This window comes from Syngnathus scovelli, chromosome 4 (genome assembly GCF_024217435.2).
Source record: "Syngnathus scovelli strain Florida chromosome 4, RoL_Ssco_1.2, whole genome shotgun sequence".
NCBI classification, from domain to species: domain Eukaryota; kingdom Metazoa; phylum Chordata; class Actinopteri; order Syngnathiformes; family Syngnathidae; genus Syngnathus; species Syngnathus scovelli.
This window is the reverse complement of record NC_090850.1, coordinates 18,369,028-18,383,794: the sequence shown is the minus strand read 5'-3', so window position 1 is coordinate 18,383,794 and position 14,767 is coordinate 18,369,028. Positions and strand designations below refer to the sequence as shown.

Sequence of the window (14,767 nt, the reverse complement as noted above, 5' to 3'; positions counted from 1 at the left end):
ACACTTTAGCTTCTGTGGAATAAATTAGCGCACGCCGGGATCTAAATGTGCCGCCGTCATGAGCGACGGAGCTGTTGTTGATTAATGAAGGAGCGTTGGTGAGCCAGCGCCTCGCCACGCTGTTTGCTGACCTAATGTCCATCAGCCAGCTCACCAGCTTCACTCTTTTCCAACACGGATTGATCGGTTTGCTGTGTCTATATCGAAAGGCAGGCCGTTAGTTAGCAAGGCGAGGCTGCTCGTTCTGCCTGGCTGCCTGAGTAGATGCAACCTGTGTGTATGTGTGTGAGACATACACTTCAGCAAGTTGGACTGAATTCCCTCTTGAACATAGGAGATGTTTCATCTGCTTTACACAGAGAGGAGGAGAGGTCGATATATAAACAGAATGAAAGTGGGCCAGTGATGATGGAGGGAGAATTTATGAATTCATAGTATTCACATATTCCGTGCCTCTGACAGTTATGCTACAACAACAACAACAACATCTCAAAAGTAAATTAGATTTGGTTGCTGTAGGGGGTTGTCTTACCTTGAGAGGTTTGGGTGCATATATATTTCTTGATCAAGGCATCTGTAGGTTGAGTGTAAAGGCTAAGAGCATATTTGAGGGACTTCATATCAGGGCTCTTCTCCAGGAAGGTCTTCTTCAGACCGTTTCCTCCAGCATGGAAATATTGCTAGAGGAAAAAAAACAAACAAATGCATTTTCCGAGTATACATAGGACACCGTGTTGTACGATTGTTGCAAATGGCTCGGGGGATATGTGGAACGGTTGCAGTTTTACTCACGCAGGGGGTGGGCAAATGCATTAAGCCACATTTGCAGCTAATTAGCATGTATGTAAATGTAATGAAAGCATAAAGCGAGAAAAAAAGCCAGAATAGATTTAGTTCCGCTGTATGTTTCGAAATCTTTTTAATTTTGGTTACGTCTGTCCACAAAGATACCTTACGAGACAGTCGCTTAATTGATTTAGGAAAAATTGGCATGAGACTTGCAAATTTTGTTGTGAATCCAGGTCAGGGGATGTAGCTGGCGTTTTTATGTTCACTTACTACTAAGATTCAGCAAATAGATGACATTTCATTGTACTGCAATTGACAGCCAGTTTGTATCACACATTATTGCAATCTACGGGATTGAAGTGGAACAGTAATGGCATTTGGTTTTAATTACTTTGTTACAAATGCTTGTTTAACAGCTTGAAATGATGGCACTATCACTATAGGGAGAGATCTACCTCCATCAGTGCTTGGGCCAGTGAGAGCTATTCTGGGCTTTCATAATCTCTTATTTTTATGTGCATTCCATTAGCTGGAATGCTAATAAAAGACATTTCCAGCATATCAAATTTGGTTGGCGAGATGGAGCAGCTGCCTCTCTATCATTCTATACAGGGCGGAGGTTAGGCGAGAGCAAATGTACATTATTGGAAATATGTCTCCAGAGCTCACATTCATGTCATGTGTGGACTCATATGCATTTTTCTGTCCATTAGTACAGGCAGGTTTAAAGTTCAACGTTATTCAGCTTCTATGTAGAAGGACATAAGATGTTTATGTGAATGGATCCTGTCATTTTCTTTTAGCAAAAATGGTTTGAGATTGTAACAATAGAGGAAAACAAAAGAGTTGTGCTCGATCAGTCTGATTGCGTAACTTCCCCAAAGCAATATTGAACTGCGCTAACTGACTGTTTTTGATGATAAGAATCGCGCCAACATGATTGATCCAAACCACGGGTAGTCGCCTCAGAGTTGGTGCAATCAATCAGTTTTTTTTTTTTTTTTTTTTTTTTGGTGCGCCACAGCACCCCAGAACACCAACATTTTTACTTCTTCATCAGAACTGTCTGTGGTGGCATCACAAAAATGCCTAAGAAACCCGCCGAATGTTTATTTTTATCAACCACAGTATTTTAAAAGGTCAATTATATTTTGGTTCTGGGTTCAGATGGCTCCCCGGACATAAAACTCACCTTGATAGTGGGAAGCACGAGGTCCATGGCCGCGCACTGACGTGGAGTCAGACTCCTGGCTTCCTCACGGATTACGTGCTCCTGCGGAGGGACGCGAACATCAAGATAAATGCCGATAAAAAGTTACGATTGAATCGCTCGTTGAACTGAACCATAACTCCAGTCGTCGCAGTTGACTTCATTTTGACATTTTGAACAGGATCTTTGCCATAATGACCCAGGATGGGGAAAAAATATTTTAATCATGAGCAACACAAAAAGTAGTAGGATGTTATAAAATGGCTCAACTTATAATGCTGACATATATGGTGCAGTGCAGAGAAAATGCACATCCGCTCCTTAATATACGAACCTGTAGATGAAACGCAAAACCTTGCCTGACTTTCTTATTTTGCATTTAATCAGAGACAGCTTTCAATTGATTTCCATGAGCCAGCGAGAGGCTGCAAACACTTTAATCAACATCACCGCTAAAATTCAAGGCAGGTGCCAAACCGCGCCCATTTCATTTTCATCGACTACATGAGGCAAGGTAAACCCAAACACACAATAACGTGATAAACCACCTTAAACAGTCAGGGATGAGTCCTTTTTCCTTATCAAGGGAAAAAAACGAAGGGCAGTCCCCTCAATTATTGCAATTCAGATCCAAGCTCACATACTGACATTAAGTGAACTCCTTTGCTAACCAAAACAGCAGTCCCTCCCGAGGCAACAGCTTTTCTATGGTAAAAAAAATGTTTACTGCAGATGAGTCATAAACGCCCCGGGCAACCATTTGTTCCAACAAAATTGACTAGTACACATTCTGAAAAACCTTCATACGAAATGATTATGACTCATGACCAGCATTAACAAGAGGATGATAAACGTCTTTAACGCTCGAGGAAAGGTACAGACACACGCCCATCTGTGCGCTCCTCTCCAGATGTCGCTGCCTCCAAGGATGGCAGCGTCTCACAAACATCGGGGGATAGTTGACTATTTGAAGGAATTCAAAGCATACATTAAAGCGGGCACGTGCAAATGACGCAACAGGCGCCGTTGCGTCATTTGAGGTTAAACGCTGACCTATCAAGTTCTCGTTCCTCATGTCGCATCAGTAAATAAACATGACTGGCTTGGCTGGATGATGCTGAGATGCAGTAGTGGCTGACACATATTTTGTTTTTAACAGATGTTGTCAGCTAGCATTCCTTCTTGGACGTTGCATAATCTTGCTGAGCACGGTGTGAATACAAGCGTGAAGCATATTTTACATGCACTCAATGTTGCACCGCTGCAGCGAAAATCCTTGAGGACATGCAGAAAAATGTTGACCTAATATATTAATTGGATTGCATGATTTGTGTTGCGCTTTGAGGATTTGTTTCTGGACTTCTATATGAAAATGTAAATCACAAATTACCTGAGCATAGTCCATCCATCCATCCATTTTCTGAACCGCTTAGTCCCCACGGGGGTCGCGGGCGTGCTGGAGCCTATCCCAGCCGTCATCGGGCAGTAGGCGGGGGACACCCTGAACCGGTTGCCAGCCAATCGCAGGGCACACAGAGACAGACAACCATTCACACTCACACCTAGGGACAATTTGGAGTCTTCAATCGGCCTACCAAGCATGTTTTTGGAATGTGGGAGGAAACCGGAGCGCCCGGAGAAAACCCACGCGGGCCCGGGGAGAACATGCAAACTCCGCACAGGGAGGGCCGGAGGTGGAATCGAACCCGCACCCTCCTAACTGTGAGGCGGACGTGCTACCCAGTGCGCTACCTGAGCCTGAGCATAGTCCCATATTATAAATCACCCAAAAAGATTTACGAAGCAAGTGAAGAAACTGGATTACCTTCAATTTGGACAATTGTCCCAAGTCCTTTGCTGCATTGAAAATCATCTGAGCTCCTTGCTGCTGGAAGACAAAAGACACTTATTTGCCATATAAAACAAAAAAATAACGCATGGTACATTACGTTGCCATGAAATACATTATTGGCATACAACAGAATCAAATCAGTGTAAAAGTTCTCTGAAAAAGAAAAACTTACACTCTGGTCGCTCAGTGGCGGCAAAACAATGGTCCTCTCGATTGTGTTCAGCACGATCTTCCAAAGCTCTTTGAGAACACGTTTCAGCACGGTCTTCTCACAAATTTTGGCGAATAACATCAAACTGCAAAGAGGTGTTAAAAAGTGTTTTAAATGCTGCTTGACATCTTCATAAATTTGTTTAGATTAGTCGAGCTTATGAGAGTGAATAGTCGCTCGTTACGCTATTTTTCAACTTAAGTCCGACATCATTCGCTCGGAGTAATTCACCATGAAGTGTGTGTGTGTGTGTGTGAGGGGGATTCCTCCCCCCAGTAAACGATTCACACTTCATCTTATTACCATGAAAATTCCTTTTACAAGTCAACATTTGTAAGAAAAGAATGCAATGCAGCAACAACAAAGAAGAATGAAGAGTTAAAAGGGCCTTGCAGTGTGTTGGCCGCTTGCCATCGATGCCACACAATGCTCTATGGATCAATTTTGCCCGAGTCAAGAAACCGCCGCTTAATATCATTGTGGCAGACCAATCAGTCAAACAGGGCGGAGTGGAAGGATTCCAAGTTCGGGCAGAGCGATTGTTAGACTCGTAGAAATATATCTTGAAGGCTGCTCCTGTTAAGAAAGCTCACTTTCGATTTTATTGAGCTAACAGCGTATCATTAATATATGAGCGAAAATAGCAAAAATCCACGAGTATAATTGTCAGACACCAAAGGTTTGTAATTGCATTAAGATGTGAAAAGATGGGGGCAAATGACTTTTTTCCATTTTTGTACAACATAGCATTCTGTGAATAACAGAATATCTAAATATTTGTGGGTTCACCATAGATTGCTTACGTTTCAGCAAAGCGTTTATCTTTTTGAGTAATTCATGTTTTATCATGAGCCCGCATCTATTTAACATTTTAGAGAGAGGGGCATCAGTTTAGCCGAGTTTTTATTCATGGCAGGGCCCGATCCTTATCGCCATGAAATAGCCAGGGGTATACAGTCATTGTAAATTGTATTATTGAATTCAATGATCACTACTTTGAGGGGCAGAAATGAACTTCTACTGTACCCCTTTTTGTCATCGAGATATATTATGAGTGAGGATTAACATTTCCATACCATAAAGAGGATTCCCCCTGCAAAATTCTGTTGACCTCAATGCTTCTGTGACAATGGCTGAGAGGGATTTCTAAACCTCAGATGAACTATTTATAATCTCAATTTCAGGAATGGCTTGTCTTTCACACAATCTGTTTTTCCCACTCATAGTTGCGTGAGTTGTATTACCAAGAGGTATACATCAGTATTCATGTCTCTGGAGGGAGCACGGTTCCCTAATAATCACAGCTGTACAGTACTGATTACCAATGTTGTTCAAACTTTGGTCGGTGGGCCATTTTGTGGCCCGTCTACTTTTTTAGAGGCTTAGAGTCTACAAAAAATATTTGACAGAGAGCTTTAGATGATACCTACTTTTTATCGAGGAGGTCCATAAGAGGTCGAAGGACGGTCTCTGCATCCATAGCGGCGTTACTTCCTTTGGCCGAACCTTTCATCTGGACCAACTCCTGGTTCATCTGCTTCACACAGTCCTCGATCACCGGTTTGAAACTGAGGAACAGAAATGGAGCATGTACTTGTTTCCGTATGATGTGTGATGACATTTTGGGGACATGGTTTTTGCAAAACATAAGGTTCAATGGCAGTTGGCTTATTTTTCAGGAACAGGCTAGGTCGCTATCTTAACTCTAACAATTTTCCGGTAGGTAAGGCGGTGTGATAGAATTCAGTACGTTTGCCGCACAGTTCCTAGGGTCGGAGTTTGACTCTTAACTGCCCTGAAGATTGCGGCTGTGTGATGCAAAGCAGATTAGCGGTGTAATTAGTCCGAACGAGAAGTTTCTACATGGGTTGCGCTAATGCTCACCTGGAGCCCAAGACACCGCTGAGCTCATCCAACACGGTGTTGAGTTTGTTCTGCAGCTCCTTGAGCAGGTCACTGGCCTCTGCATCCAGCTGTCGCGGTACAAGAAGAAGATGGACAGTTACTGCATGGTTGCACTCCACAGATCTGCCACACCGCCTTACAACTCTGCAGGATGCCTTAGCTGGAATGAAAAGGGGTGGGGGGAGGGGGGTTTGGTAACCTGTTTGCCTCCCGCTCGATCTACGTGCCATCTGTGCCGAGCATCGCTCTGAATACAAATGGATGGCTCAGAGCCGAGCGTGGCAATAAGACATGGCGTTGGCAAAGAAGAAGCAGCCAGCTAGAAGGCGTCCACATGGGTGACGCCGCGTGCACTAGTGCGTGCTGTACAGTAGTCACAGCTGAGAGGGTAGAGGATCATGGAAAGGATAAGGCAGCGAATTCCTATATGGTCTACTTTAAATGAGTCTGTCATGTTTTCCCTTTTAAGTTGGCCATTAAAGAAAAAAAATACGATATAAACTGGAGAAATAGGCCACGCAACAAAAACAGCCATCCATTCACTATCTGAGCCACTTCACTTGGAGTTGCTTGGGAGGAACAAAACATTGGTCTATAAGTACTGATACCCTAACAAGATGATTAGCAGGGTCAACAAAAACAAGATGATCCAATTCAAGTTGAGAATCAAATAACATATGTACACTGTCAGATGTTATCGTTCTCTTGTTCTGATTCAGTCATACATTTGATGCACTACTGCCCGACGGTCACAAGTAGCAGATGTTGGTGCTCACCCTTGAACTCAGCTTAGAAAGCTTTTTCTTGGGGGTTCTTTCTAGAATTTCTTTTTTGTTTTTACAGTTTACATTTACTATGCTGATTTCTTATAGCTCAAAATAGTGAGGAAGCGTCAGTCGCAATGGCCTGGGCAACATTTTTTGCTTGACCTCTAATCTGTCTTGGGAATTGATTTTTTTTCTTTCTGAGAATACAATCTTAGTGAGGAAAATACAAGCTTGGTGTTTTGTACCCAAGGACACCCTGGGAGCTGAAAATTCAATTCTGGCTTCAAATGATCATTGGGACTTTGGTCAATAGGTTACAGTCTTGCCTGTAATGCCGTTTTCTGAGCGGTCGTCACAGATCTTCCATATCATCTGCGGGTCATGTCTGTGTAGCTTGTTCTTTTTTACATTTTCTTTCAATGAAGACTTTAGTCCTGTCTGTTTTCCGATAAGGTTTTGAGACAACATTAGGAAGTAATTTAAATACCGTACTTTCCTTGAATTAGGTATAACTAAATGTAACCACAAAATCTCCCTGTATGAATCCATCCATCCATCCATCCATTTTCTGAACCGCTTAGTCCCCACGGGGGTCGCGGGCGTGCTGGAGCCTATCCCAGCCGTCATCGGGCAGTAGGCGGGGGACACCCTGAACCGGTTGCCAGCCAATCGCAGGGCACACAGAGACAAACAACCATTCGCACTCGCACTCACACCTAGGGACAATTTGGAGTGATCAATCGGCCTACCAAGCATGTTTTTGGGATGTGGGAGGAAACCGGAGTGCCCGGAGAAAACCCACGCGGGCTCGGGGAGAACATGCAAACTCCGCACAGGGAGGGCCGGAGGTGGAATCGAACCCGCACCCTCCTAACTGTGAGGCGGACGTGCTACCCAGTGCGCCACCGAGCCGCCCCTGTATGAATCCTCAAAGTAAAAAAATTCCATCCTATTCTGGCAAACTGAATTCAAAAGAAGCTTTGAATCTGAACTAGCCGTAACCTCCCAATAAACTCTCTTTTGGCTTCGAGCCTATCAACAACAGCCAAGCTTTGCTTTCATTTGCCTGTTTCAACACTTGCTCGTGAGGAGCCATTCTGAATGCAGTTATCAAGTAAATAACGGGTCAATGAACCACTGTTTAAACCAAACATCGCCTACCAAATTCTGCACAATCAAGACTGAAAGCAATCTGTGGATGTCAGGAAACTAGGTCAGCGTCTGCTTGCCGCGTCATAGTTAGGAACGTGAAGTTAGGTGAATGTTTGTCATGCTCTTGAAATCTTAATGTGAACATTTGTAGCTGTGGCCTGGATGACCTCATCCAAACCGCAACCAGACTAATTTAAAAGGTTTGTGTGCGGGGCGTGGTGGGGGTGGTGGGAGGTGGTCAACAAGCTATGATGTGTTTCTTTATTTGCCAGTGTTAAAAGACTGGCAAAGAGGTGGGCAGGAAGCAAGATTAAAAAAAAAAAAATGATGGTAACGCATGTTTTTCCGAGCCACTAACCCTACAGTGCCAGTGATGGTGAGGTCGAGCAGCCTGTCCTGAGGGGAGATGGGCAATTCAGATTCCATATGCTCCGTGGCACATGCTGCTGGAAGTGATTCATACTAAAGGGGTGTGGTGGAGTGAGAAAAAGCGCATGACAAGTGGCGGCATTCGTGCTTTTTTTTGGACATCATTCAGAAATGGCGGAAAATGGCTTTTGGCGGGTCCTATTACACACACCTTACAGAAGGACACAACCCCCTCCTCCTGGAGAGAGAGAGCACATATTGGGAAGACAGGAAGGGGGTATTGAGAAAGGTGGGGATCATGGACCGGGAGGGTGGGAGGGGGCATTACCATAGAAGACAAAATGCAAGGCGAGACAGAAGGTGTTAGATAGTTCTAGAGAAACATGCACTCAAGTCAGAAGAAACCACAGGGGCTGCATCTCCAGGGTCGACAGTGAGACGCACACATTTCAAGGGTTTATCTATTTCACAGATTTGGGGGAAATCTTGTGATGTTACGACTTGTCTCGCCTCACCTATATCCGAAATCCATCAGACAGGGCTCACCTGATCTAAGGTCTTTCCAATTAAGTAATGCAGTACCAGCAAACTGATCGACAAAATTATGTTTAAGGTATTAAGGTAGGGCAAGCAAAACTAGAGGAACTGATCACATCTGACGACTACAAACCCAGATTTCAGCCTGGATCTACTACGTTAAAAAAAAAAAAAAAAAAAGCTGCCCATTGACCACAATGACATAAAACTAGACTCTTTGGCATGGTTGGCGTAATCACAAATGGGATAAGTGGTGAGCAGGTTGACGGTTTGAGATTGCAAGTGGAGATAAGAGTCGGGAAATACGACATTAGCTAACTGACGAGGCAGATTAGTCGACAAGGCTGCTACACGGAGAAAGCGAGCAAAGGATTACAGCACAACACTGTCGGGGTCAATGCCTTTTCACTTCCAATAAATGTCACCCAAAATTATCATTTACATAATCATGACCTAGCGCTTATTTCTCCGACCGAATGTGCCAGTTTCTGCCTCCGTTGCTAGCTGATAGCGAGTCTGTTCTGGTGTCCTTGAGAACGACACGGAATCTCTTCAAAGCATCTGGAATCTGACAACCAACTACTGCGCCTTGTCCTCGTAATTCATTATGAAGGGCAAAAAAAAGACAAAAGAGACAGACCTGCTTGCCTCCCATTGACTCGAACATCTTCTCCAACTGGACTCTGAGCTGCTGAATGTTGTTGAGAAGAATGCAGGGCTGTCGAGAGGGTTTGAAAACAAATGGGCATCAGCAGAGAATACATATTTAATGTTCACGTCTCTCTAAAATGAATCACTGCGCCCCAATGTGCAGGAGCATCTTGTGCGGTTCGACTCAAATGTCAACATAAGACACAAAAAAAAAAAAAAAATCACACAATTTGCAATGATCCATCAGTTTGTATTTCCCCGACACATCATCTATACAAGAAATGCGTCTTCACAACATTGTCAGTCAGCGGAGTAACGTAATACTACTGGGAGAAGAATGCCTGTGCTGAATAACCCCGGACAATATCGATTTTTCGTCTCCCTGACAAATTTAACAGATGACGAACATTAATCACGACACTTTTTATGCTACCCTGCCAGTAATTCTCAGTTTTAAGTCTGGCGAACGTTCCACGGTGCTTTTACAAAGGAGGCGAGATGTAATGGATGAAGTTAAGATTGTGTTAACCACACAGAAGTGATTGTTGCCTTTCAACTCCCGAGAAGCAGACTGGGCAAACGTTCTGCACATGCAGTAATGACTCCATCTTCCTTTGCAGTTCTCCTTCTTTGGATCGAAGAGCAAATTTGAATTGAGTTGTTAGAGAGTGAAGAAAAGGAATTCTCAGAAGGCTTAACTTGTACGATGGTGGATGCGTCTGTGGAATGTTTTTTTTTTTAAGCTGAATAATTGAGCAGTCTTTCTTTATCCATCTCATTGAGGTCCCATTTTGTCTTGTACTGAAACTTTTTGTTTACTGAAAATGACATCACAGTGTCTAAGGTAACAACGGTCACTCCTCACCTGTTGTCTGATTTTGGTCATGTGATGGTCACAAGATGCGAAAATGTTTGACTTGTCATCCCTTTAAAAACATGCAAAACTGGATCTTGTTTTTTTCACTAAGAACATTAGATTAATTGTGATTCACCTACTGTATATGAAGACATACTTTTTGGAAAGGTTATCTCTGAGCATCTCAAATTTTTTTTAATCAGTGGGCATGTTGGAGGCAGTTGTGTTAATTAAGTACTCCGAGACGTTTACAGAAGGTTAGCGATGCATTCAATGTACACTTTTTGTTTATATTGCTGCCATAGAAAGGGAACTAAGTGAAACCAAGGAGCCATTGTGTCTCATTTTCTTTTCTAAGTATATGTGCCCTGCCAACGACTCACACCCACACATTGTAGCATAATTTTCAACATGTATGGTTCATAACATTCACAATACAGCATCAAGATGAAAAAGGACATAAATTGGCTACTTTTATAGAACATCTCTTAATCTTCACTGAATATTCAGCACAATGTGTTCCTGACAGGTTGACTGATTCTATATGCGTGGGGGGTGTTTGTTAGGCCGTTCTTTTTCTGCTCATGACATTTATCAATGCACTGCAACAATACTTGTAAGTATATCTTTGAGTCATCTAATTGCATCTCCGCATTTATCAACTCTGCGTCACAGTACAAAGAAAACAAACATCATTATCGTGATTGGATTGTAGTTGATGGATTACTGCCACCGCACCGCTCGGATGCCTTATAACTTTTTTTTTTCTTTGTCATCTATTTGTCGAGTAGGCTAACCGTTTTCTCCGGAGTCAAAACATACAGAAATAGTTTGTAACCATTTGATTTATATTGCAACACCACCGCAAAGACCACTGGGGGTAATTTGGGTCCTAAGAGGAACCCAAAGTTGAATCTTTGCTCATCTGTCACATTAAATCTGACACAGAGGCCAGAAAATACAACAACTTTGGGCCACCAGATGAGTAATTACGCTTTAAAATGCATTAGGGCTCACCGTGCTAAACTCAACCGAGTATAATTCCATTTGCAGTTAAAGTTGGATAGACTTAAAATATTTATCTTGGAATAAAAAATCATTGTCACATATTTGCATACAACACAATGCACTTACCACGTTCTCCTTGCTCAAATACAAAGGGAAGTCCTTGGAAATGATTGCGGCATACTGCAGGAGCACTTTATTGATAGTCTGTATAAAGGGAGAGTGGGAGGGAGAGAATCAGAGTTCTAATTAGAATTTGTTGCCTTTGTCTTTAATGAATCGCAGGAATATATTGGAAAAAAAATACAAGCAGCTGTCCTGAAAGCATGAAAGATCAATACAGTCAGTACACGATGTGATGCCAATGGGTTAATTTTTTTAAACTTGGTTGATGCAGTAAGAAAAAGTGAAATTACCTTCACATATATCAAATTTACATTTTAAGATTAACAGTGATGACCTATTTTTTATACTTCTATGATGGTTATGAATGTTATATAATTAAAAACAATATTGAAGCAAAGTCTGTACAATGAATATATAGTATTAGATTTTATGATGGCACAGTCTGGAACATATTTCGCCTTTCTATTTGAAAAATAGCTTCAAAAAGCAAACAAATCTGTTGTCTGTTATCTGACCTTGGCAAAGCGGCACATGAAGTGAGCCAGGGCCTGGGGGTTCGGACACTCGAGCTTCTTGATGATTTCAAAACTCTGGTTGAGCTGCGTGAACACGTCCACCACAGAACAGGAAAAGAGGGCGTGCTCGGACGTCTGCTGGAACTGCGGAGAGAAACTTTAAAATGTAGTCTTGCTTTATCCGAGTGTCATGTCAGTTAGAACTCTGAAAAAACTCGAATCCACTGACTGAGATTTTTTTCATGCATCCATCCAAGATTACTTTAATTCAGCTTTCTTTGATTTATTAACTTTTAATCATTTATGCAATGATGAATGACAATGATGGCAAACATTTTTTTTTTAGCTTTGAAAGCTAAAAGAGGTCATTTCAGTTTTTGTGCATTTTTCTAAAAAAAAAAAATAACTCATAAATTGCATTAATATAAAATATACAGCAATACTGACAGGAAAGAAGGGTGCCAGAAGGCAAACAGATTTATTCCTTGTTCTCATGCTCTAATATACTGCCAGCTCCTTTTTATTCTTCCTTGAAATCGCAGTTTGTTTTTGTTTTATTCCGTTCCATTCATATTCTTGTCGTGCGTGCAACCCGAGGCAAAGAGTGCCTCTTGTCTGTGAAAAATTCCTTTTTATCCAAGAGACTCTGTCCTCCTGGAGGAGCGCAATTCTTCATAGCGGGGCTGTCCTTGGTCCATTTAAATAAAGCAAGGAAGTCATTGAGAACTACAAGGAGCTTTTTTCTCCGCTCGCTTTCATTTTTACTCACTCCGTCTTTCTTGTCCCTCTCCAGAGCGCCGTTGAGGAAATCCATGGCCACATCCTCATTCTCGTCGAGCCACTGAATGACAAACGGCTCAAACCACCTCAAGAGAAAATAACAGGTTTGCAATGTGTGTCACGATATTGCTCGGGTGAAGTCAGGTGAAGAAGTCGTTAGACTCGTCATGTTTTTATTTGAAGTTCATTTTAGAAGACACCCCATAATTGCTCAATTTCAGCTTCCACTTTAATAGACGACTTCAATTAGTTGCCTGGTGCAATTTTGCCCTTCAACAAATCTGCTCATCACTAGGTGTCTTATTAGCATTACGACCGATAGCGCCATGTGTCGCGGCAGATGTCTTTTGCACTCATGCATCTTTAAAGCGAAGGTTTATGGTGGTACTTCAACATTTTGAAGCGGTAATATATCCTATGTCTGACTATTCGTTTTGGCAAGTGAATAGTTTTTGTCCAATGTGTTGATATTGAAGCAGTTTTTGCCAGAATAACTTTTGTAAAAAATATTTTATATTAAATATATCAGTATATTAATGACTGATATACTGTACCATAAAAACACCTAACCAGAAAAAAAAATCTCAAAGGTACTGCTAAACTCCTACTAATACATGTTTTTATTTTCTGCTACTGAGACCTCCACCAGGGTTACTTTTCCTGTATGTCCCCCCCCCTTCTCTTTTGTGTATTCCATTGAACATTGCCAAAATTTAATTTATGATTCTCCCGCCAAGAGTATCAAGTCCCAGACAATGTTGCGTCTCCCGCAGTTGTCCAACTGCGCTGATAAATCAGCCGCGCCAAAGTCATTGATTGACATTCCCCTCCTCTCCGTCATCTTGGAAATGCATTAAACCGTATATTGAACACATGCTTAATTTTCTGCGGCACCTTAAAGTGGTCTCTGAATTAACAGATGCAAAAATCTTGGCACGGTTTGATCACAATTGAATTCCATTAGGCTATTTCGCATTGATAAATCACAACGACAGCATCGGTTCACGCGTCATCCATTTTGAGTATGTCCCTTCAGTGTTTGTACAATTTTAGGAAAAGAGGGCATGTTACTTACAGAGAATATTCTGGAGGAACCCCCTTGAAGGCTGGCAATTCACGCACATACTCATTATGGAACCATTTGACTTTGAAGTGAAGATTCATGTATTCCGTGCTTTTGCATAAGCGGTGCTTATCGTGCTCTGAAATGCAGATTAAAACACAGGGAAGGGAAAAACGGTTACTGCAAACACTCCATGTCTAAATTGTAAATCTTGCAGAAAAAAGGATGTTAATTTCAACCTATGAAATTATTTTTAAGTCGCTCGGAGTCCAAATAAATGTGCAAACGTATTCACTATAGATATGAGACTTAGGTAGCTGTGTTTGATTTAACACAAACATCTTCACAGGCACAATTATGCCAAAAGTCTGCAGTTGTTGAAAGCTTTAGAAAATAAAAAGCAGCCAAAAGCTCTCTTTAGAAAAGCTAGAAACCCTTTGAATGACTCAAGATGAATCCGTCCGTCTTTGGCTGACGTTGCCGCTGAATCATTAAGTGTGGCTTGTTTCAGACATTTTGGAACAATTAAACCTTTCTGTGGGATCAGCTCGTGAATGAATGAAGAGATGGTTTCAAAATGAACAGGTGAAATCCAAACAATGACTTTTAATCATTTACCCCAAAATTTCTTTTCAAAAGTTTGTTTTTTCCCATATGACACATTTAACAGCTCCTTGTTGCTAGGTACAACTTGTACAGAATGATAATTTCTAGGCCAGTAAAATAATTGGCATAAACCACCCAATAAAGCTGTTGGAATGGTAATCTTGGGGCTGGCCTCTAGACAGAAATTTTGAATGACCAACAGCAACTATATGGATGATATAAATATGTTGTTTTGATAGAAACAGTACACATAAAGTCACTCCCCAACCATAGGAAAAAGTAGTGCTCTTCTTGAAAAATACTGCTATTTCTAAGTGATTCCAAACTTTTGAATTGGACCTAGCCTATATCTCGCATTTGAAATATGACTAAG

At 41.8% G+C, this 14,767-nt stretch overlaps 1 protein-coding gene and 1 long non-coding RNA gene across 4 annotated transcripts in view; one reads left to right on the top strand and one right to left on the bottom strand.

The window, feature by feature from the left end:
* Window positions 1-14,767, top strand: part of LOC137840229 (uncharacterized) — a 151,213-nt gene that overhangs the window by 2,665 nt on the left and 133,781 nt on the right. The window contains exon 2 of the long non-coding RNA XR_011086733.1: window positions 12,739-12,829. This is a non-coding gene — a long non-coding RNA (uncharacterized lncRNA). The remainder of the gene's footprint in view (window positions 1-12,738; window positions 12,830-14,767) is intronic.
* The window catches only part of LOC125966839 (protein unc-13 homolog C), a 78,946-nt gene that overhangs the window by 5,515 nt on the left and 58,664 nt on the right, over window positions 1-14,767 (bottom strand). Inside the window, exons 19-30 of one of the 3 annotated variants that reach the window (XM_049717317.1) lie at window positions 13,801-13,927; window positions 12,715-12,811; window positions 11,946-12,089; window positions 11,434-11,511; window positions 9,433-9,510; window positions 8,467-8,493; window positions 5,947-6,035; window positions 5,493-5,630; window positions 4,024-4,147; window positions 3,825-3,887; window positions 1,982-2,062; window positions 533-680 (exon numbers count right to left, since the gene is read on the bottom strand). In XM_049717317.1, coding sequence (XP_049573274.1) covers window positions 533-680; window positions 1,982-2,062; window positions 3,825-3,887; window positions 4,024-4,147; window positions 5,493-5,630; window positions 5,947-6,035; window positions 8,467-8,493; window positions 9,433-9,510; window positions 11,434-11,511; window positions 11,946-12,089; window positions 12,715-12,811; window positions 13,801-13,927 — 1,194 coding nt within the window. The remainder of the gene's footprint in view (window positions 1-532; window positions 681-1,981; window positions 2,063-3,824; window positions 3,888-4,023; window positions 4,148-5,492; window positions 5,631-5,946; window positions 6,036-8,466; window positions 8,494-9,432; window positions 9,511-11,433; window positions 11,512-11,945; window positions 12,090-12,714; window positions 12,812-13,800; window positions 13,928-14,767) is intronic. The other 2 variants (XM_049717318.2, XM_049717319.1) reach the window with 2 other exon arrangements.